The sequence below is a fragment of the Rhipicephalus sanguineus genome, chromosome 7 (assembly GCF_013339695.2).
Source record: "Rhipicephalus sanguineus isolate Rsan-2018 chromosome 7, BIME_Rsan_1.4, whole genome shotgun sequence".
NCBI classification, from domain to species: domain Eukaryota; kingdom Metazoa; phylum Arthropoda; class Arachnida; order Ixodida; family Ixodidae; genus Rhipicephalus; species Rhipicephalus sanguineus.
The window spans coordinates 160,943,326-160,968,531 of NC_051182.1; the positions used below are offsets into that span (position 1 = coordinate 160,943,326).

At 49.6% G+C, this 25,206-nt stretch overlaps 1 protein-coding gene across 1 annotated transcript in view; it reads right to left on the bottom strand.

Moving 5' to 3' along the window:
* The window catches only part of LOC119399222 (caskin-1), a 512,467-nt gene that overhangs the window by 317,913 nt on the left and 169,348 nt on the right, over nt 1-25,206 (bottom strand). The window contains exon 10 of the mRNA XM_049417581.1: nt 25,058-25,110. Within this exon, the coding sequence (XP_049273538.1) occupies nt 25,058-25,110 (53 nt within the window). The remainder of the gene's footprint in view (nt 1-25,057; nt 25,111-25,206) is intronic.

The window sequence follows — 25,206 nt, forward strand, 5'->3', positions numbered from 1 at the left end:
TGGCCTCTACGGTGCCGGAGCTTGTAGTGGCCGCCGGTGTGGTCAGATTCAGAGTAGGCGGGGCAGCCTTCGCTGCTCCCACCATGGGGGCGGGTGGCGTTTGCCTGGGCACGCTGCGAGTGGTCCGGGCAAACGCGATAGGCCGTTGTGGTGCTGCCCCCCGTCGCACCACTTCGGCAAAAGATGTCCTTGCTGGAAATGATGGTGAAACTCGCTGTCGTGCTTCGCGGAACGTTACGTTTTCTTTTACTTTTATCGTGAGTATTTCTTTCTCTTTCTTCCAGGCCGGGCAGGCCCTGGAGTACGCAGGATGATCACCTTCACAGTTCGCGCAGTGAGTCCCATCACCAGCGCAGTCATCAACAGAATGACCCGTCGTTCCGCATTTTGCACAGGTGAGCTGCCCTCGGCAGCTTTGAGACGCGTGACCAAATCTTTGACATTTGAAGCATCGCCGCGGGTTTGGTATAAAAGGTCGTACAGCAAGCTTGACGTAGCCGGTTTCAATGTTTTCGGGTAGTGTGCTGGAGGCAAAAGTAAGTATCAAATGCTTGGTCAGTATTTCGGTGTTGTCGCGCCTTATCTTGATCCTTTGGACATGAGTGACATTTGAATCTTTCCATCCATCGAGTAGTTCTTCCTCGCTGAGGCCAATCAGGTCCTCATCTGACACTACACCTTTGACAGTGTTCATGGTCCTGTGCGCGCTCACAGAGACGGGGATGTTTCCAAACGCGACTAGATGTGACAAATTAAGGTACTGTTCCTTGTCTTTTAATTCGAGGAGTAGGTCCCCGCTTGCCATCCTTGTGGCCTTATATCCCGTTCCTATGGTGTCTTTCAAGCACTTAGCAACAAGAAAAGGTGAAATGGCTCTAGCTTTTTCAGATGTTTGTTCACAGTGAACCACGTGGTATTCGGAAAATTGTCGTTGTTTTGGGGCCAAAAGAATTGAGATGCATCGGTGCGTACCCTTTTTGGGGCACGATCGGTGGAAGAGGGGTTCGAGGGTCCCATGGAAAAAGTCGCTTGTTCGGCAACGGCGCCTACCACCCACCACGGAGCCCAACAGGGGGACGTGGCAGAACATACGAAAGTCTGCGCAACGCCAGCAGTACGCCGTCACTATAACCTAATATGGTCTACCCAAGGTTGGGAGCCACACACGGTTAACCCTTGCCGCCAGGAAAAATCGGAAGTAACGAGAAGGGAGAAGTAGACAGGAAAGTTTAAAAGTGAGAGAGAAAGACGAAGATGAGGCGAGAGAGAGACAGGAAAAGGCGACTGCCGGTTTCCCCTGGGTGGGTCAGCCCAGGGGTGCCGTCTACGTGAAGCCGGGGCCAAAGGGGTGTGTTGCCTCTGCCGGGGGGCCTTAAAGGTCCAATCACCCAGCGTTGGCTCAACCCCCAGGATCCCCTTTTCCCCGGACACGGCAAAGCCACGCACGGCTAGGCGTGGGAGGGGTCGAAACCCCCCGTTAGCTCGGGTCCGTGGTGTCGCTACACACCAAACGCCTACTTGCGCAGACGCCCCTGCGGGGATGACCCTTGCACAATATTTTAAGGATTGGAACTAGGTACGAGTGAATGTCACTTTTTTGGTTTGAAATGAAGTGGACGCAGCCTTGAATAGTATCAAGATTTGAATAGCAGTAGGGCGCAAGTTATAAGTGGTGCAATACGTGACAATTAAAAAAATACTATAACTAGCGCATATAAGCCTATATAACACGCTTTTAAACTTAAAAAAATATGTACATTTAACCTTGAAGTGTGGCTTCGCGGCAGTGCAGATTTCTCCTGGATGTGTTGTTTCACGGCACAGCAAACAGACGCTGCAGTGAAACCACCTTTACAAGGGGTTATGTGCGGTCAAATGTATATATATATATTCGTTCATTTCGAATACTTCGAAATTTCAAATAATCTAAATTCGTATCGAAGCGAATTCGAATACTTTAATATTCATTCGAATATTCGAAACACCCGAATATTCTCCCATCCCTACTCAAAATCTAGGCAAATTTTATTTGAGACCAAGCCATCAATACTCATATAGGATACGTTCGTCGCGGAAACAACGACCTCTTATTTTATAACCAGCCTAGCGTTTACATCAACAGAGCAAAACTGCTTTGACTCTAAGCCGGCACCACCCGAAAATAGCACGTTTCCGAGACAAACTAGGGGTAAACCGTGGCTTCATCATTGCCAGTAATGCTCCCGAGAGCTTACACTCCAGGATTTTTTTTTTTTCTTTTTAACTGCGGAGCACTTTAAGAAACCGCCCCGTCATCGTCTCATGTCTCGCGTTGGTGTCACGCAGGTCCCACGTTTAACACACATAAGCTAAGCAGGCAGCACGTTTGGGACGCCAGCATGCGCTCGTCCGTGAATGCCAGTGTCGCCGAAGGGCTAATTCGTCTGTCCTAGCCAGCGAAGCGACAGCGAAACGCCAGCGTCGGGAGTTAGACACAGATCGAGGAAAGAGACAAGCGGAGGCGAAACGCCAGCGCTGGGAGTTAGACGCACCGCGCTCGGAGCAACAGTAGAAAGGAGACCGTATAGCAGAACATAGACAAAATCGCAAAACAAATCACATAAACACAAGAAAAGAACAGAAAATGCTAGAAGATATCCCACAATCACACGATAAGAACAGAAAACAGCAGATAAATACAAGATAAACACAAGAGAAACACAGGCTAATTAATGCTCCGCAGCAAAGGAAGAGTTTGGCTTCATGTTTAAACAGCACAAAAGACAAAAACACACAGAAGAGGACTACACGACACGAAGCTGTACGAATGCTCCGCAGTTCGTACAGCTTTCATCCTCCTTGTATACCCCGCCCACACGGAATGATATGAAAGGAAAGAAGCGGATCGAACGATCGAATCAGGAAAAGAATAGCGAGGAGCTCCTTATTCTTACTCGCGTGCGGGGGTCAAACAGCAGCTGTGCAGCAGCGCGAGAGAGCGGTGCCGGGCCTAATCCCAGAATCGCGCTACATTGCGGCAACGGCAGATGACATCGACAGGCCGGCGGAGAGAGCGGCCCGCGCGCGGAGGCGGGCCTAATCTGGGTCACACGCACACACAACACACACCGGCTGACACGCGAAAACGGAAGACATCGCTGCCGCAGTCGACCATACAGCCGAGACAAGAAGGGGCTGACGGGAAGGCGAGCACGAACAGAAAGAGAAGCGTCGGTCGCGAGGGCGGGGCGGAGTGCAGAACGGAATCGAAGGTTTGCGACGGTGCCGAGAGAAAACAAAAGGAAAAATGAGAGTCTAGCAGAACCAACCCACGTTGTTACATACTCAGAGAAGCACTGCACTGCGTTCCAAGGTAGACAACGTTGCTGTTTTCAAAGGGCCCCTAAAAACTTCTGAAAATGCAAAGAACGAGCGCGTTATTCTCTCTTGGCGTTTTCCGTCCTGTCGCAACAATTCGTGACGCTAGCAGTCTGTTCGCGTGACGTCACGAGGAAATAATCACTCTATTGGTCCATATACGAGGGACATCAGTTGTGAATTGTCCCCTACTCTGCTTTGCCACGCAGTCGCACGCCCGTTCTGCATTGTCTCGCATGAGTCGATCGTGAGCGATCAACTGACTCGCTTCGTTTCGCGCGCTTTCGACTGCGCAAGCGGAGATAACAGCGTAGCCGAAAAACGCGAAATCCTGATAGGCTGAACGCTTAGTGCTGACATTGTCCACGCGTTTTGTGAAGAAATAATTGGCGAGGACGAGACAGCGCCTGTAGGAAGGGTAAGTGAAGGCGACAAAGAAGCCGCACTCTCTAAGCTCGGGAGTGGTGTCAGGTCCCTTTAACAGCCGATAGCGTATACATTAGCCAACACAATCGTTTACCATTAATGCTATTCTCTCCACGTAGACAGCGAGTGGCAGTATCGAAAACAAACTCAGCCGGCACTAATAAAGACACCAAGCTGAGATACTACACTCTTAGTCAGGTATTGGATAAATGCTGGCTATACCCAGGAAACTAGGCGGAAAATGTCCCGTTTCCTCTCTATATCTAGCACTTTAAGCGGGACCGATTAAGAGTACAAGTAGGGATTGTTAGTGAAATGAGGTAAGGCGCGAAGGCAGGGACAGAAGGGAAGGGAACCAACGCGTTGTCCTCCCGTTTTCTACAGTGTGTATCTCGGAAAGCGAGGCGAGCGATACCGCAGCCAACCGAAGAGCACGCTGTTGTACACAACACAAACAAGTGTACTACACATTGGCCCTTCAGACAGATAAGCTCGGGGGCAAGGGTTCGATCCCCGGCCACCTGCGGCCGCATTCCAATACTAATAATAATAACCGCTGATGTTTTGCGTGCTAAAACGAAGGCATGAGTATGAGAGACGCCGTAGTGGAGGGCTCCGGAAATTTCGACAACGTCGGGTTCTTTACCGTGTACCTCAATCGAACCACACGGGCCTCTAGCATTTTGCTTCCAAAGAAACGCGGTCGCGGCGACCGAGATTCGATCACGCGACCTTGCAGCCGTACATCGATGGGGGCAAAGTGCAAAAGAACATCCGCGTGCCTATATTTAGGTGCACGTTAAAGAACACGAAGTGATCGAAATTTCCGGAGCCCTCCCCTAGCGTCCCTCATAATCATATCGTGGTTTTAGCATGTAAAACACCAGCGATTGTTGTTGTGTTGTCATTATTACACATTTGCCTTGACGAAACCATTATTTCAGGGTCAGTAAAGCAAACTTAACAAGTAATCAGATACTGTGCAGACAGCCGTGAGCGCCGGCAGCCTTCGCAGTATAATTGAGTTCAGAGCCGAAGGTATTGCTGCGGAACTTTACTTATGTTAAAGTTTGTTTATTTTCTTGGTGCACAGAGGGAGAGAAAGAGAGAAGAAGAGGAAGAACAAGAACAAGATGAAGAACAAGGAGAAGAGAACTTCCAGAAGCCGTGAATTCCTTGCTTGAGACACAACCGAACCCCGCGGCGTCCAATTAAAAGCCCCGGCGTCGTCTTATATAGGGACCGATAAGCAGTCGCGAGAAGTTCGGTAACGAAGAGGATGCCGCTCGCGGCGGCGGCGGCGTGCGACTTTTATCCAATCCAGGCATCCTCCCTGCACCCTGCACCTCCCGAAAAGCAAGCCACGTATATACACAAGGGCCGAGCTATACAAGAGGAACGAAAATAGGTTTACGAGCTGGCGCTAATGTAAACAGGAGGCTCGCCTGGGTTTAATGAACCCCACGGGAAAAACAGAGCAGCCGGTGGAATATACCCGAGAGACACGCACATCACGCGCCTATACTGAGCGTACAGTCGCGGGCAATGTGAAAGGGAACACCGAGTTCGTGTTTAGGACACGATTACTGGTGATGTGCGGATAAGAAACTGACGCATTCATCTGCAAGAGGTACTATCGGCGACAAATGAAACGCGAACAGCGGCAAGCAATAGAAATGGTATAGTCCACACCGTCTAATCATCACCATTGACAGTCGCGGAGCAGTCCGGTTTGGCAGCACTGCTCATGTCCACGGTGATCACTGTTCGGGTTTCATTTGGCGCCGATAGTACTTCTACGTTTGAGTATATAGAGTTATGAATACTTTTGTGCTTAGAAAGTGTGCTTAGCCACTTGAAATGTAACTGTGTTCCCTTTTATAATGCTCACGACTGTACCTTAAACCCGTGAAAGCACGGACGGTTTTCACAGTAATAGCAAGTACTGCAAATAAGCACTGACATCGAACCAGTGAGGAGTGATGAAGAGGTGCTCAGAGCGACGCAAGCAAACGCGTACCATGCATGCCTCGAAGCACGTACGCGTGCATATAAGCCGACTCGCCGGAACAGATACACGTTAATTGGTAGTCATTACTAACTGCGGAGACTAAAAAACGATGCGAGCTTCGTTTTGCCACACCAGTGGATTCCCCAAAATTGGGCGCGGCTTCGAGCTTGTAAAGGGCAGAATGTAACGCAGAAAATTTCTCACAAGTAGGTCTTTACAAAAGAGAACTAAACACCGACACTGTTTGTCGACACGTATATTAGACCACTCTGCACAGAGGAAACTCTATTAAGCAATATAAGACAGAAAACAGACCACGGTCCATATTTAATGAACGGCGACATTCCAATTTCAAAAGTAAGCGTGCCTCCATGGGTTCAAACTGCCTGCAGTATACATCAACTGCATACAACTGGCGTTACCATGGGGACACAGCTAGCCGTCTATCACTTGCAACTGCCCATCGCACGTGAAAGTGGGGAATTAAAATGGCGTGACCACGCCGAAGTTGACACTCTGACGGCAGTGTGTTCAGCGAGCACAGCTGTTGATAACGGCGCCTACAGAACTCCGCCCAAGGCGCTGCCCTGGTCAGCATACGGCATTGACAGCGGTGCTATTTTGAGCATGCACTGCAAGATATATGCATACCCCGCCGAGAGCACGCATTCCAGGCCCGAACGAGCGTGGGAGAGACGCTGCGCGATGTCTGTGTCTCACGTTTCCCTGTCCTAAAGAGCGCAGTGGCGGAACTTTCGGTCGACGTCACATGCACGACAGTCACGCAACTTGAACGTCGTGTACAACGTCATTGCTAGAGCTGCATACGTCACTGTCGACTGTTCTGGATGCTGGCAAAATACTGAAAACCGCGAAACGGCACGGCGTATAGGTTACTGTATAGTTTCGCCATTTATTGACCGCATGAAAGGGACACATAAAGGCAAACAAAAATTTATGTCAAAGTGAAAGGTCAATGTTTGAGAACGTCTAAAACGTTAATATTATCAACAGCAGTGCTCTAGTATTCGAGAAATTAAGGTAAATGTAGGGCACCATATGCACCAGCAGTGGGATGTTTCGGAACGAGCTCAACGACGTAAAGAGTCCCGAGTACAATTAACCACTAGTATTCAAGTTACTTATGATAAAAAAAAGGAACATTCCGAGCACTGCAAGACGTAATAAAATTATGCTTGTGCATTTCCGTTTGATTCATGGAAAAAAGAACTTGACTTCACAGTGGAGAACGGCGCGGGTTGTGTAGAAGTTCGCGCGGACGCGTCTCAGTTGCAGTTTTGTTATCGCGTACTGCTGCGTGTGCACTGCACGCTCATGAAAGTCGCTCTAACGAAGAGTTCGACAAAATGCCGTGTCCATGTGATACTGTGTCCTTCAGAGCAGAAAACACAGCGTCGGCTGCCGGGCAGTAAAGCCGGGCAACGTTGGGCAAGGCAAATGCTACGTCTGGAGGCCTTTTCAGGCGCGCGATATGAAGTGCGCTAACGCTGTGCGGACCACTAAAACGTGATTTGCATTCAAAATAAGCATTTCCTTGGCACGAAACAAGCACTACGAGGTTTCTGGAACGCTATTCCAACTATAAACTCGACTTAACATTTGCCTTTAGCGTCCCTTTAAAGACGAAGAGTTAACAATTTAATATCACTTCATGCTTTTTTTAATTGCCTTTAAAACCTTGCGCCCGTCGTGTGTACGTCTCTTCTGTTGTCCGTGTTTTTAGCGCAGCCATGAATCAAGTTACAACTTTAAAACCTATGTTTGACAAGTCTTCTTTTTTGTTCCTTCTAATAATTATTATTATGTATCTGACCGGACTGAGAAACGTACGTACAGCCGCGGCCACGTCTGTGTAGAGCGCGCGAGCAGCCGGTTTTTGCTCTGCGGGGCGACACTTTGAGGCAGTTTCGGGCTCTGACGTGGTCAGCCTGACTGCTAGGCCGCGCATGCTCCTGACACACCAGACCACATCAGAGCCCGAAACTGCCTCAAGGTGTCGCCCCGCAGAGCACAAACCTAAGGGACCTTACAAAAACCGGCTGCTCGCGCGCTCTACACAGACGTGGCCGTGGCTGTACTTGAAGAGCACTATGCGTGTTATAACTAGCATTTCTGTTTATATTTCACACGGCTTTAGTTATTCTTAAATAATCTGGCTTTGTGTACCACCGTTAAGGCTATTACTACTAGTGAAATTGTAAGGTATGCGCGTTTTCTTCCCCAATACTGAAGTGGGGAGAGCTAGTCGAGCCATCTCTTTCCCCCCATCACTTTCTGGGTGGAAAGAAGGAGTTATTATTTAGTACTATTATTATTACTACTACTATTACAATCACTTCTGCCCATATGGCACGTGCGAAGATGGTGTAACTAACGCACTGAAGGACGTAAGACGAAAGGCACACGGACACAGGGCTGTATACATACTCACCCAAGTGTTAATATAATCTTTCATACACTCAAGTGTGAATTGATGGTAATCACGTATGACTGAGACGCGTTTTACACCGCTATGCGGCGACCGCTAGGCGGGGGTCCCAGGCCAGGCGGGCGCCAGCTGCTGGCCGCCAAGCCCACCACTCTCGAAATCTCGAGATAAGGAAGGAATAAAAATCCCCCTCGCGAAAAGCAACGGTGCCATACGGAACCGTTGTGTAGATGAAAACAGTCGCCCACGGAGGCCCATTGGGCAAGCGGGCCACGCGGTTTAGTTGGCGGCCTGGGCGGTTCGCGAAACCGCACGCATTGCGTGGGATGGCCCCCGAGTCGGACGGGCAATCGCGGACCCGATGCGTGCTCTGCGGTGCGGGATTGGAAATGCGGCGGCACCACTACGTGGGGAGGTCGACTCTGTGTCTTTCGATGGGAGCACGGTTCATAAATGATGTTGATGGCGTCCAGACCATACAACGCATTAGAAGAACTCGTTCCTGTACGGGCTACAAACGAGTTATACACCAAACTAACTTAAGTTTGTCACGCCTACTAACAAGTTCAGCGTGGCGTCAAACATGGCATCACGAAAGATGTCCATTAAAAAAACACACAATTAAAACCCACCTCCGTAATTTCTTTTTTGTTTTCAATTTCGCACATGTATACATGTACACGCACACGTACAAACGGACGCAAGAACACAGAGGTTGGTTGACCCGCCCCGTCTCTCCACCCCTCCTCCTCAAAAAAAAAAAAAAAAGAGCTTTCTGGCAACGCCACTGGAAGCCCAAGAGTCTCAAAGAAGCTGTATTTTGGTATTCCTGATAATAATACTAATATCTGGGGTGTTATGCGTCAAAACCACGATATGATTATGAGGGGCGCCGTAGCTGAGGGCTGCGGAAATTTCGACCACCTGGTGTTCTTCTAAATCTAAATACACGAGCCTAAAACATTTTCGCCTCCATCGAAATGCGACTGCCGCGGCCGGGATCGAACCCGCGACCTTCGGGTCAGCAGCCGAACACCATAACCACTGAGGTGGACTTTGGTTTTTTTTTTATTTAGTTTTGTAATTAGCATCACGTGACAATGCATAGCTATTCGTCATGGTGGCTTTCCTTGCGCATTTTCACTGCTACGAATTTGTTTTTTTTTTTCAATATTTATACCGTTAAAAAAGTTTTATGTACTTATAACCCTTGATTACTAATGTCTCCTATTAATGTAGTATCTTTTTCTGTGTGACTATTGTACCCGTTTCTTTTGCTGGTGTAGATATGTTTACATTTCTATGCTTACTTCGTAATCAGACTAATAATCAAGCAATGAGGCTCCCGGTGCGGTGTCCTGACCATGGGACCCTTCTTTGTATCGTTCACGTTGTAATCGTACTATGCAGAATAAATAAACGTTTGATTTGATTTGGCATTCCCGAGTAAACAGCGACCTGTAGGACGAACTCTCAGCCACGGAGACCAAAACGCCTCGCCCGTGTCACCTCCCATTTCGCCGCTCGAATATGGATTTTCTCACGCTTCAGCGACAATGCAGCTAACGTTCTTTTCGTCCACCTGTTCACGGTGCCGCGTCACCGCTGCGCCGACCAGGCCCAACCCGAACGAGCTTAGGAAAATACCGGCGGCGGCGGCGGTGGCGCGCGTCACCGTCGGCGGCGCCGGCAAAAAGGTCGCGCGCACACCTTTCGCGAGGACGCCTCCGCAGCAAAAAGACACCGGCAGCAGCCGCGCGCTACAACGCCGCCGCACCACCCGGTCTTCAAGGTCGGCGTCGTCATCGACTCGAGGCGAGGCACCCACTGCCGAGGGAAGCCCACTCACATCTATACCGCTGCCTCGGATATTTTGCATTTCTTTTGTTTTATTTATTAAGGCGAGAGCATTAGATGCCTCATCAAACGCAAAAATTGTCCGTCGGCGTCGACCGTCGTCCCGCGGCGTCGGCGTTAACACGAGTTATGCAAAAGATCACGTGATGACGTAACCATATGACGGTCATCATGACGTCATAGACTGCCATAACTAGAAGCCGAGATATTGAAGGAAGCCCGTCTGATCGGGAAGTAAGATCACAAAAATTAAACGAGGGATTCTGACCTCGAAAAAGAATACGATAAAGACGTTTCGGCTCCTATGACGGGAACCTTGTTCACAATCTAACAACGTTGTGAACAAGCACTAGAAGAGATAGTTGGGCTAGTTGGTGGTAACTTTTTATGTAAGGACAACAGCGCCAAAAAAAAGCAAAAAAACAAGAACCAAGGCAGCGCCTGTGTCTTTTTGGTCCTTGTCTTTTTGAGCGACGTTGTGAACAAGGGTCCCGTCAGGGGAACCGAAACGTCTTTTTCGTGTTCGCTGTCCCTCGTTTAATTTTCATGATCGCAAAATTTGTGCCGCCACCATGGCGTCACATAACGTGACGTCACATGATGACGTAATCCCAGACAGCGTCGCTCGGTCCAAGGTGGGTCGATCACGGAGGCAGTGCAAAACCATGTGAGGTGCAGAAAGCTTGCAACGCATCCGATCCTGGAGGCAGTGCAATACCGCGTTAGGTGCAGAAAGCTTTCGGAGGGGTCAGAGAAGGATCAATACGTCGACTGAGAAGAAAGCAGTTCGCCTTCGAGTTGTCTTAGGCGAATGCAAAAGGGACCCTGTGAGTTTTCTTTTTCCTTTATTACTTCGCGTTTTACGCTAGAAACGAGCGGGTCACACGCGTTGCCAGAGACGGCTGCGTGCATGCGTACAGCGACGTCATATACGCCGCCTCCGCGCGGATGGAGGTTCGCAGGCGTCGTCGTCGACGTCTTATCAAGAACCGGGATCGCGGCTTCAAAGAGGCGCCGTGCCTGATTCGCTATCGGAACAACACCCACTCGCTCCCGATGCAGAATACGCTGCGAGATAAGAGCGACACGGTGGGATGCGCATCTGTGTATTTATACGGGTGCTCGTCGCTTCCTATAAACTTCGAGAAGAAGCCACCGTTTTCATGCGGCTGCGGTCGTAACGGGGCCGCTGTGCGCTAGACACAACTAAAGAGTTTTTTTCTTTCTGTTTTTTTAACTCCTCGGAGCTGCTGCATATACACACCCACTTGGTCAGGAAACGACTTCGCATTTTCGGAGGTGGGCGTTCTGGCGCTATAGAGGACGAAAGAACAGCCAGTATGGCCAGACTACGACAGCAAAGTTCCAATCGATGTTTACTGGCGACTACTGGTGGAGCGCTAAGCTAAACACGACGTAAAAAGACAAGCGCTAAAAATACCGGCGAAATACAGCGACGTTTTATCCACAGACAATATATGAAGTTGTCGAGAGTTCGTCTGAACGCCGTCTAGTCAGGTAAAGGCATTGTAATAAACAGGTCACGGACCATTGCAATGCGATGTGAGCGTGAGGAGGAGGGATGTGATGGTGAGGAGGAGGGGAGAGAGTAAAGAGAAGCACGGAAAGAATGAGAAAGAGAGAAATAGAGTGGAAGAATTCAGAAAGAGAGAAAGTGAGATAGAAAGAAACAGGAAGCAAGCATCGCGACCAGATACCGCACCACCTGGCCAAGCCGCACATCGGCGGTAGCTAAGCCACGCCCACCGACGGAGACATCGCGCGCAACCTCTGCTGGACAGTGCATCAAAGCCTGGCTGCATGCGCCCGATCGTGCCGAGACAGCCATGGGGCGTCCTAAGAAAGCGCGTACTCCCGAGGAGGAAGCCGCGCATCTCGAAGCTACACGTGTCGGTCGACGGGGAGTACGAGCGGCGACGGGCCCGTGTTTCGCTGTGCCAAACTCTGCGCGACTTCGTGCAAACTTCCTGCTTTTTTTAAAAATAAGTTTTCTACTAACTAACTTGCCGACACAAGCCAGTGCATCCGAATGATTACACGTTAATTCAAATCACTCGCACTAGCTATTACCCCACCTTTAATCCAAACACCAGTCCCTGTTCTTTTGTGCCCCGAGCGTTCGAGATCGAACTTCATCATTAGCGCTTCACTTGCGACGAGTGGGATTGGGCCTCGACGCAAGGAAGTACAAAAGAAATCCGTTATCACCGAAAAAATAAAGGCACAGCCATACAAAAAAGAAATAAAGAAGATGTGGACATGACAAACACTGGACAAGCACCTCTTGAGAAAACGCCCGGCTAGCAACTCTTTTGTTGCCAGCGCAGCGTTTGTCTTGGAAGCCCCTTCGCGCTTAATTCCAGCCTTTTGTTCTGAGCCCCGCGGACACTTCCAGGCTTTTCGCGGCGCCGACTTTTTCCGCACTGCTTTTCTCTTTCCAATTACGATGCACCGACTTGCCTATTTACACTGGCGCGCAACTTTGTGAGGCAATTAAGAGAAAGCCTGGAGAGAGGACGCTCTTGCTTCTGGACGCCGACCACTGTGTACACGGCAGTTTGATGGCGTTTCCCTTTTTGCTGTGCATTTTCGGTTTCTCGGAACAGCTACCGAATCGGCGCTTACAACTTACTACTTGCGACGGTTTCGCATTTTCTCAAAACAAGGAAGAGCACATGGCAAAATAAATGGGGCATGCTATGTTCTATTTCGATATAAGCGATATGGTTGTGGAGTCCGAACCCAAAACCTTCGAAGGTAGTGGGTTCGGATCCCACCGACGGAAACTGTGCTTTTTCGTACACTTTAATTCATTTCGATTTAGGTCACAGTTGAAAACATCAAATAATGCCCTTTATGCTTTCCTTGCTTGGTAACGTCAGAGGTACGGCAGTACTAGAAAACCTTTGAAACGAGTTATCAGTACATTTCAAAACTTTAGGACACAACTAAAGATAAATTTAAACGATCAGTCTGCATACCTGACAGCATACCTGCATACCTGACAACCTGGTGACCTCGAAATTCTGGAGATTAGCAAAGCAGAAGGGCGGGAGGGGAAGGAGGAAGAGAGAGAGACGCGACAGAAGAAAACTGGTGTACGCATTAATTTACTGTTTCTCAGGGGCACAAAGACGTCACAAACGAATGACTGCCAGTAAAGTTTGTAGACGTCAACGATCACACTGGTAGCCCGTGACAGCTATGTTGTCCCTTGCCAGTCAATGCGCTTTCCCGCTTGACAACAGTGTACTGCGGAGAAACTGACTTGAGTGTTCTGCATACGATCAGAAAGTTTTAGAACCGATGTCCTAGGCTATAGTATTAGTTTCTTTTTACGGTGGCGCTAGCGCTGTTTTTCGGGAGATTTACGGCCGTGCCCATACTATCGGGAGGATTGCTCAAAATTCGGGAGTCTCCCGAGTAAATCAGGAGAGTTTGCAGGTATGTTATTGATAAACCATGCAGTAGCCATGGCAATAACGCTGCCGGAAACACATCACGACACCCATATTTACAACATCACTGCGTACTCACGCCCAGTTTAGATCCGTTCTCGGCGCTGAAGCTGCGCCTGAGCGCCTTGAGTCCCCGGCGGAACACGCCGGCCGTGGAACGCCGTCGGGAGACGTGGACGCTCTTGCGCGACACGCTGTCGGCATCGTCTCGGCTACGCTGCTGCTGTTGCTGTCGAACACTGGGATAGCAGAGCACGCCCTGACTGGTGGCACCGCACAAGTCCACGAAACTGTGGCTACGCCTCTCCAGCGGCAGAAAGTACGGAGCGAACGGGCCTTCGACTGGTTCGGCGGCACGAGCCCACTCCAGGTCTTCGAAGCCGCCTGACAACACCTCGCAGGACATATTGACGGCGTGAGGGTCTTCTCACGTGTCTTACGTGTAAAAACAGCTCACGGAGTCTTTATAGTCCAAACATGGACGTCATGGTTTTCTCGGGGTAGTCTGAGCAGAGAAGAAGAACGGACTTCTGGGTCAAAACATTCAGACGATGGTCATATACTCTGCGGTAGAATATGGACTTCTGGATCAAAATATTCGGGCGATGGTCTACTCTGTGGAAGATATGGACTTCTGCGTCAAGGAAAATATGGACTTCTGGGTCAAAATACTCGGATGATGATCATCAACATCGCGAGAGGTTCGATGGCAACGAGGAAATTGATGGTCGATCACGCGCGCACTTTGTCGATAGGAAATCGCAACGGGCACCACGCTGCGAAAGAAGGGATCTGTGAGAGTAGTCACATGACGTTTTACAGATGATTCTATTGGATAAGGATGTTCGCCTGTATGCTGCAGAATTCATTCAGCATTCACAAAACTTTGAACTTCTCAACCGCTGTAACACCTCAGACACAGTATCCGAACAAGCAAAGACCGTCGTCTTCATAAAAACGTGAGCAGAAAAACAACGGTTTAATTGACTCCTTCAGTAGAGGAAAATCCCTAACTTCGCCACAACAAGTATTCGAAGTAGGGATCAGTGGTGACTCCTCCTTGCAAGAACACAACACTAAGGCACTGATAACACGCCCACGTAAGCACCAAAGGCATTCAGATGCAGGTACGACTCCGACGTAAACGTAAGCACCAAAGGCATCCAGATGCAGGTACGACCCCGACGTAAAGCTTGTAACGACCGAAGTGTCGCGGTGACGCTGGACTTTTCGCGCTTGAAGACTGACAGAACGAAGAAAACACAACACGCACAGCTGAATCACACCGGTTCTTCTGTGACGCGAGACACTCGCAAATCGAATCCTGGTACACTCGGACGACAGAGGCGAGACTACGGTCTCTCAAGCGACGCTGCGTCGACGAAGACAGATGAGGCACCCGCGTTGCGTAAGCGAATGGGATGTCGCGCACGGTTGCCTGACACCACCGACGTATAGAAAAAAAAAACGTAGCTTGTTGCTTCCGCTTCTTCGTACATACACGCTACAGAGGTACCAGAACAGGCGAGCCGCGGAAGGCGGCGGCCTTGCGAAATGCGCGCGAGTGAGTGGAGTTCACAACAGGCCCACGAGAAGCGTCGCGCCCAGGCGTTGGCTGAACGTATCGGAATGTCGCGCGCGCTCTGTTTTTATCGTCGCGCGACTACGCGGTCCAGTGAAGTGTACGTGAACACGATGAACGACCGCTACGCTACGGCTCTCCGTCGGAATGCGCTCGCAACTCACGCTCTCACTCTCAAGGTGTGATGAGGTCACGCCTGTATGGAAACACACGAACGTCGTTTCGTGGGTGTCGGCAAGAGGCATACTCCCCTCGAACAGCTGTAATTGATGCGATTGGCCTACGCGGGTTCTTCGACGTTCGCAATACAGAGATATAGGGAGCTGACGTGAGACTGAGCTGATGATGTTTACAAAGTACACAAACCTGTAGTCAATAAAATCAACGCTCTTTTTGAGATCCTAAAGTAAACACGCTCCGTACGGGTACCCAATGTTATCCTGACACGTGACAAATTCTGTAACGAGATGCGAGGTTAGACCCTTAACGGAACTACAGTAAATACGTAAAACGAATCTCTCAAAGTTCACTTCTTTTCACTCATTCCTTGAACTGTCACTTCCGTACAGGGTTGCTTTTGGAACGTTTCTCGAAAGCCCGTGCACGTCCGTTTTTTACCGATGACTGCTAATCACAGTTCACCAACGACCTCGAACGTACTCGAAACAGCGTATCACGAGTCACGGAAGTGCACGGTCGTCTTCAAGACGTCCTCGGTGTTTGGAACTCGGGTCGATCAAATCCACAAGCCGGCGAGCACGGCGATCGGACGCGGGTGCGAAAAACTCGAGGTTCCGATAGCGCTGCTAACATACAGTTGTCGTAGATTCCTTTCCTGGATCAGTTTTCGGGTTGTTCGCTCCGAATCACTTCAACCGGAGAATCGTCACAGTACTAAGGGCTCACAGACGCGTCAATTCGTTGACAGATGGCAGCGTCACAGGTTACGCAAACCGAACGTTGAAGTCATAATCGTCCGTCTAAGCCCTCTTCGTTCGTCACACAGTCTCGAAGTCTATATGCCCCTGAAGTCGATTCGAATACGATGTCATCCGTTCGCGGGAGTCCAACTCCTGAGGCGTTCTCAGGCTCGGAATCAACGAAGGTGCGTCGCGTCAACGCCTCCTCCGAAGTTGCAGGTGGCTCCAACGAGCGCCCGTCGTCGATTCGCATCCAAGTCCGCCGATCGCCATGGCGCACAGAGCACGCAGTCCTTCCGAAAAGCAAAACTTCGACGGTTCAGACGGCCAGGAGAGACCGCTGAGAGAGGGTGGGCGCACCGAAAAAAGGAAAAACGCTAAAGCCAAAACCGAAAGGGGTAATCTTGCGGCGAGCAGCGTAGGCGCGGGTCCTAGGGAGCCGGTTGAAGCATGATGGTCCCGCCCAGAAGCTTCAGCGAGCCACAGGCGAGTTGCTAGTGGGCACGACCGGCCGGTGACGGCTACTACAGCGCGGCAACCACAGGAGCAGCAGCGGCAGGTGCGGCACGCACGATCGCGGCTGGCTCAGCCGCCGAGGAAGGAAGCGGCACGATCTCGCGCGTGCCTGTAGTAGTCCACGGCGAAGGAAAGGATCCTTGGCTTATCCTTGCCTGCGCGCCGAACGAGAGTACGTGATCTCTTCTCGGCGATCTTGTAAAACGCACGCAGGACGCGTCGTCGAAGTACGGAGTGCGGCGTGAGAAGAGTGGCGAGAGCGGTGTGTGCACCGCGTTTAACCGTCGACTACTTGCGGTACGTGTACACAGTCTACGAGAGATCGCTTTTGCGGTGGCGCGTCGTCGGGGTGATGATGTGACGGGGTTCAACAAGATCGACGCTCCCATCCGGTGGACTTTAGATCGACCGTCCGTTGTACCAACAGTGACAAGTGCTGTCGCCCCTCCCCCAAGCAACCCTCCATGCAACGCCAATGCATAGCAGCATTGTGGTGAATGACAGCCATCGTGCAGAAATGAATCGCCGATTAATATTTGTTGAGTCCGGCGTCCCTGAGCGTTCACCCGTAACCTCACCAGCCAAACAAAGCACTGTTTCCACGCGCACGGGAGCGGCAGGTAAAACCCCTGAAACTACGACACACTCTTAAACATAAACGCACACGAATGCAAGAAGTGTGTATGCGTTTGCCCACGTGAATTTCGAGAGCGCGCGCCGGCAGAGCGTAGGGGTCAAGCGAGGAGGAGGGAAAAAATGTACGGAGTGCCCACACACTTGCCGACGCCGGTTCCACTTCCAAAAAGCGAGCGTGGGCGCGACCGCGCGCCTACCCAAGGAAGGCGCCCGATTCCCAGATTTTGAGGATGAGGAGGAAATGGCTGCCAAAATGCGGGGGTAGCTTCTGCCGCTTATGGGAGCACCCTTTCACCCGAGAGGTACACACCCTCTCTATCGCGCCTGCACTCAATTTTTCCTTGTTTGTTATTTTTCAGCGGCACACAGCTGGTTTTTTCGGGGAGGTCCCAGCCGGCAGTAAGCAGTTTCAAGAGTTTTTTGAGCGCCGAGATGACTGACGCTCAGCAGCAGCGCGGCGCTTCCGCATTTCAAGGGCGGAGACGCCCCCTCTAAAGGAGCTCAGGCCCAAGAATGTAAATGTAATCGGAGTGGATCACGTGATGAGTGAAGTTTATCAGACACTCATGAGCACTATTTTCAGGGCTAGTTGATCCGGCATTGACGTTGAACGATTGCTTAAACGATGTGGACATGCAAGGGACACTTCCAACTGAAAGACAGGCTGCCGTTTTGCTGAATGACATTATGGTACCAGTGTTAGCCGCTTACTGTCACCGGAGGTACGGTGCCTGGCCCACATGACAGGGGCACGACTTCATTAGCAGCCAGCCATACGGCCAATAATACCTATCATTTACGGTGAGTCACTGCGCAGGTCCACGACGCTGTGTACATATACCGGATATGCTGCACTTACCCAACAAACAAACAACCAACCAACGAAAAAAGGCTCGCGCGAGCTATGATTATATGTATGGTGTTTCTTTGGCGCGAGGGCCAGTTGTGGCCAAAGAGCACCAAAGTGACGTGAGGTCCTAATGTTAGCTACTTAGAGAAAAGCTTAACTAGTTTAATTTCGCAACGCTACCATAACATAGGGAAACGCGCCTTGGCGTACGGTAGGGCGAAACGGAGCAGCAGAAGGACAACCGACTACTCCATATGAAAAGACGCGGAAATGCTCCAGCGCTAAAGAATCCTTTGACATGTATATGGGCGCTGATATATATATCCTCCGTGAGTTCAACAAGGCAGGAGGGCGGAGGAGGGGAGGGGGGAATCCACCCAAATCTGTGCCTTCCACATTACCAGCCCGTAACCGCGCCGTATACGGCAACCACAAAAACACACAAGCCGAAGCACCAAATCTACTTCTAACGATGCATTCAAGATGGAATCCTCCCCAGCGCAGTATACACGGCCACGCGAGGAAAAATACCGGACTCTTTTCCTTTCCCAAGGCCAACAATCATGAGTGTTTGCGCATTCAACGGAGAGTCAACTTCTTGTATAGATACTTTGAACACGTTCCCCTCTATCCGATCTCACCGTTTCGAAACACTCCGCCGGACGGCGCAACCAGCGACGTTCGACGGCTCGTTTTTTCGTCGGGCAACCCTACTTGTACAGTTCAAGGTCAACGTCAAAAGGAAATGCTGTCTCATAAACTTAGGAGGGAACATTACGTCACGCGGCCAGTCTCGGCGAGATACGTGAAGCCGGCAGTAGTGTGTTGGCCAAACACGTGACTTTAGTTGCGTCAACATAACGCAACAAATTAGATTCGCTGAGATTTTGGGGAGTGTTTGGTGCCCGGTATAGCTTTTAATCGAAGCGCGCTTCTTGCGTTGGCCGGATCACGGAAAAGGTTCGAAAAAATAAAAAGTCCTTGCCCTTACGGGAAACTGGGAGCATAGAAATCTATCTATCTATCTATCTATCTATCTATCTATCTATCTATCTATCTATCTATCTATCTATCTATCTATCTATCTATCTATCTATCTATCTATCTATCTATCTATCTATCTATCTATCTATCTATCTATCTATCTATCTATCTATCTATCTCTCTCACAAACACACACACACACACATACACACACACACACGCGCGCGCGCGCGCGCAATGCAATGATCTCTCCTAACGATTTTTTTACGCCGGCAATTGGACCTTCATCCACGTGCTCAGCAGCGCAGTTACTACAGCCAACGACGACGGTCATGCGTTCATATCCAAGCAACAATGAAATGTGGCAACGTCAAATGACAAGTCACCTGGGTAAAAGATCAAGCTGCCATATCACAAACGGCTTATCGCCGACAAGCCCGCGATCGAGAGGGCACCGATTCTCGGAAAACGGCGCAGTGTATACAAATAGGCACGCGACCGGCGTACCTTCGAGAGCCTCATTCCTGTATACGATCGCCGGCGCCGGTTTTTTTGCGTGCGACACCGCCAGCGAAATAACGAGATTCGCTCAAAAACCGGGAGTACGAAAACCCACCGCGCGCTCTGACGTTTTTTATCACGTGCTGGGACGACACAGAGGGCTTCAGTCGTACAGCGCAATCTTTTTTTTTTCCCCTTCCTGCATGCTTACTCGTATATTTCAAGGTCAACGTGCAAAGGAAATCATCCGTCTCGAAAAGGCCAAGCGGCGACGGCGCTGGGTTGCGTCTCTCTTCCATTTTTACGCTGGTGCGCTCATAATCCAAAACGACTCGCCTCGCACAGAATACGACGACGCAGCAGCCATTCGTCCGTGAATTCAACGGGCGCATTCGCGATAAAGCGCACCCCTTCCTCCGACTGACATAAGCGATCTCTTGGGCAATATAAGCGACGACACCGCTGGCTCGCGCCATTGCCACGCTGCGCCGCACTTATACTCAAGGACGGTAGTCACATTACAGATACGTCCGTATAGCTGCACGAGGGCGATAGATATACATAAAGTACATACATACATAAAGCGGTCGGCGCTATAGCCGATTCCATAAAGCTACACTCGTTGCGAATGGCCGGGACAAGAACTACATATCTTCAGGCTCAGTCGAGTTCCGTGCGGTATGTATTCGGGGAGGCGTGGATGGCTCGAATGCGAAACCACCGATCAAGAGGAAAGGGTTAATGTCTACTCATTTATTAAGGCGAAAGCGCTTTAATAATGAGACAGGTAATCCAGAGATGCGAGCGTGACCTTGGACGGAAAGACGGCGTGAGAGCCGTAACGCGGGAAAAAATATCACTTGACGTCTAGGGGAGCGAAAGACACACAAAAGCGAGTGAAAACATCAGCGTAAAAATATGTGATTAGCAAATTATGTGACGTGCAAATTCAGTGGGTAGAGAGGTAATTGCCGAGTTAATTCGTGAAACTGAGATTAGTGAATGCTAATTAGTCAACTTTCGTAGTCGATATGAAGTGCACGGCAATAGAGTTACACGGGGTGGCGTTCACCTATTCGAGTCCTCTTAAGGGCGAATGTATGAAAAACACTGAGTTGTCATTTAGAATTACTGTCGGCAAGAGGTCTCCGAAATTGCATGCATACAGTCAAGGGGACGCAATAAAATCAATGGAATACAGTCAGGAGGACTCCTCGAGCGTGGGACCTTATACCGCCAAGGGACCACGGCGGGTACAGTTATGCATAACGTAAGGTTTTTACCGCGCTATTTCGTGTGCAGTATACGGCGCGCGGTTAAAAAAACAGCTTCGGCGAGTAACGCAGGTGTAGTTCTAAATCCCGCGCTAAATACAGCTCCATCACTGTGAAACATGAAGTGCATAGCACGGGAACCCACCGATTCCCGTTCGTAGAGTTCCCACTGTTCCGTTTACCAAACCGTCGATGACGTCAATGTTTGAGGTAAGCGTATATAGGGTTTCCCTGGCACGAATAGAATCTTGTTAGGGAGATTCGGAAACTCGGTGTGCGGTATGCACGAACTTTTTGCTGCGCTTTATCGTCTTCCTGCTTGTTACGGCAGTTGGGATACGTGTCGTCTGCAGCCAGCGAGTTCCGTCCGGTTGTTTCCCCTTGCAGATGTATCGACGAAAACGCCGGAGAAGCGCCGGTGGGAGGAGCAATCGCGAAAGAGAGGGAGGAGAGATACGAAGAGGAAAGGCATGGAGGTTAACCAAGCTTTGGCTCGGTTGGCTACCCTACACTTGGGGTGGGGGAAGGGGGCATAATGGACAGGAAAGGGTAAAGAAGAAAGAAGAAGAGTAAGAAAGAGATGGATGAACAGGTAGCTTGAAACTACACAACACAAACTCGCGCTGTTAGTTCACATGCGCTCGTGAAGTCCGGTGGTCCTCAAGAATCACAAGAGGGCTTTCGTGGCCTTGCGCATATGCGAGACCGTAGGCCAAGGTTCCAGGATCTTCTTTTCTGTCAGTGCTCTTGAATCCAGGTGACGGAGCAATCGCGAGCTTTGTGAGGCAGTGGCGCCCTCACTTGCACGGCGCGGATCTCAGCCGCATGTTTCCGAAGCGTTTTTAGCGATCTTAAGTTAATTATTGTAATTACTTCTTGGTTATTTTGTTAATTATAATATTTCAAGCTTCGGTAACTTATTTTAACCCGGTTTAAGCATTGCTGGCCTTGTTTTAGGCCTGTATTGTCCACTTGATTTTGAGCGTGATCATGCCACATACGAATAGACAAGCCGGGCCCCTAAAGTGCTACGCACTTAAAAGAAGAAAACTCCAGTATATTTGTGCAACACTGTCGTGGGTTGGACAAATGGTAAATGCGCGAAGATGAAAACGAGCAAAGAAAGCAACAGAGAAAAAGAAAGCGACCGGACAAAGCTGGCCAGCGGCGCACGCGTGCTCTGACGTGGTGATCACGTGTTATGACCGACGCCTTATTATTTCTTTTTTAGCTTCAACCGTGGTGCGCTATTCCCTTTCTTACCTACATCTCTCCCTTGCCTCCACGCAGATATGCGACTGGTATAATCAACCTTACACGCTATAATGTGCGAGGCACGACTCGGCGCCGGCCTTTCGAGAGGGGCCGGCCTCCCCAAACAGCTCATCAATCGTGACCACTTACACACGCGCCTGCCGGTGTTGGTCGAATGCGCGTGCACGAAAAAATGGACGGCTTCCAACCACACAGGCGGAGTGGTGGCGAAACGATCCATCGCGATGAAAACACAGCGTCCATAACGTTCCACTGCGCCGTATTTGCATAATAAGCATATCCGCGCGCACTCTCGGTACGCGCTGTAAGTGCTTGGTGCTGAATTTTATTTGCGTTTCAATGGGGCTGCTGGCTAGCTGCGATCGTCCTCATCAAGTTTCAGAACATGCGCCGCAGTCGCACAGATAACTTCCTACCGTTAAAAAACCGAGATAACGACCTAAAACAAATTGAACTTACATATCGAGTCGACATTGGAAAGTGTCATAACCGAGTGGATGACCTTTGCGTTAAGTGAGAACGCCCTGATATACATGCGCACGTGGGCCTTTAACCTTCAGTGTAATACATATTACCCGTCCAGTCTGTATGCACTATTCGAGCAAATGGAAGGAGTGCCAATTGTATTGCGATGGTATCTGTTTCTCATGTTTGACTGTTTACGAGAGTAAACTTGTTCCTTTCCTTTTCAGGGGAATACGATGTAGCACTCAGACAAGAGGGAATGAATTTAATAGGGGTGTGTGGTATTTATGAGCCTCTATAGCGGAGTTATGTGGCGATTATATATTAAGACACGTCATTCCTGCCCCCTTCCACAATTTTGTAAGTGAAGGGCGAAGTCTCAGTCGGACCTGTAGCGTCATTGTTTAAGGTGCGGTGTTACGACCATGAATATTTTTGACGATTATGGGGACCGTGGACCACCCGATGCATGTATTCCAATAAATGTGTGCTCCCCCACCTTTACCACCGAAAGGGCGGTGACCAATGGCAGGCCATTGTGAGAAGCACGTCATCTCTTCATTTCCATTTTGGATCCACTGCAAAGCTAGTTCTCTTTCAGACTCGCAGAGAACACAATCCTAGGGCATAGGCAAATCCGGTCTTGAACGCGAGCCGTTCTGAGGGCGTCGTTGCCGTTCCTTTGAGAAACAGGACTAAATGACAAATTGTGACTGTTCACAAACAACGTTGGTGGGTCGTACTTGGACAGTGCTATAGTGATGACTTAACAGGCCCGTAGCCGGTGAGGGGGCTAGGGGGCTAGGGGCCCAGGTTCCCTCTCCCTCTGCTCCCTCTGATATTTTTATGAAGGGGGATGTTTTACCGAAAATAAATAATGAAAATAGGTGGTGTTCTCAAATAGGCCTTCAGCAAGTGCACATGGGCTGGCGACTGTAGGAGCGAATTACGTGTGCAATTTCAAATGCTCACGTTCGCAAACGCCCTTCAGAACAACGAGCGCACTGTCACGCACTGTCACATTCCAACCAGTCGCAGAGGTTTGCACTGTTGCGAGGCCGGAAGAGCAGACCAGGTACCGAATGCAATAAAAACGAAATATTTATTTAAAACACTGTTACACATGAAATAAAAGCTGCAACGCGGCATTCCACCGATATTTTTCTAAGCAATATCTTATATTGCTTCGACCGTATCGTTTCCATTTTTTCCCAATATTTTCCCGTTTTATTTCTTCTGTTTTGCTTATAACCTGCCTCTTGTAACTGTACTGCTTGAACCGATTCTTGGTGCGTAGTATTGAATAAACAAATAAATAAGGTATATGCGAAGGGCGGTGTAGCCACACATGCGTTGTCCAGGACAAATAGAAAGGGGAGGGAGAGTGTGGTGGGGGTTTCTTCGTTCTCGAAAATCGTACGTATATACAAGACAAATACCTACTGTAGGTCGTGCGAGTATAAACTAAGCTGAAAACATAGTGGCGCCATAAAAGAAAAACGCAGTAACGATACAACTGTGTCCTTACCGCGATTTCCTTTACACACATACCCTCTAGTATTACAGCGATAAAGATACCCCTACAGGTTTAAACAGCCGTACACATACCCTAGTGTTATACAGTGGCCCGCATGCACATGGTGCTACACGTATACACACATCCCTAGTATACAGTAGTACTTATATAGCTGTAACATACGGTGCACACAGATACATATGATTCGTTAACAAATCGCTGAAACCACTGTAATACTAAGGGGTGATTAGCGCCGTATATCGCGGTCTTTAAGACAAATGCGACTTGTCCTTCACTAACTCGCTGCAGTTCTAAAAGGAACGGGGGCTCTCTTTCGAATTCTCGCAGCGCAGAGCGAAAATAAACGAATTCCGCGCGAACGGGGTGAATGTCAAAGAAGAGAACAGCGTCGGAGCGACGGTACTTCGTCACTTCATCGCCTCCTACTCTATTTGTACTGCACTATTCAGGCATGCATTTTTTTTTTATTTTTGTAGCAGAACAAGTTCCACCACCTTTTCGCGTTCGGCGGGTCCATTTTTCACTCGACATATCTCTCACCCGTCGAAACGCGCGCACCGGAACAAGCAAAGCACGCGCAGCCAGAGGCGCCTGCATATCCTCCTTTCGGCGCCAAAATTTCGGCTCCCGGAAGTCGCAAGTGCTGAAATGTAAGTTGGACACCCCCTCCCTTTCTAGCTGTACTTTTTTTTTATTATTCCTGTTCTTGCTTTTTTTTTTTCTTCCTGCAGTCTTCGGTATGTTCGCCACGCCTTCTTAAGGCTACAGACTTGCATTTCCTTCTTTATCGTCACTTCCACCGAAACACTCCAGCGAGACACACGAAAGGGTACCACTACTTGCAGGCCCAGTGGCAGAAGCCAAAAGGCAAGCATAAATACAACAAAACAAAACCAAATAGTGCGCGGACACAGCTAAATACAAACATGAAAACTTACCTGAGCTTCCGAAAACACTTCGGCCGGGGAAAACGTCTTCTGGTCGGCGCCGTCTGCAAGGATGCGAAAAGAAAAGCAGACGAACAGTAAATAAAAAAGCAGGCGTTAGGGGTAGCGAAAAGAGCAGACGACACACAGTGCGGTAGTAA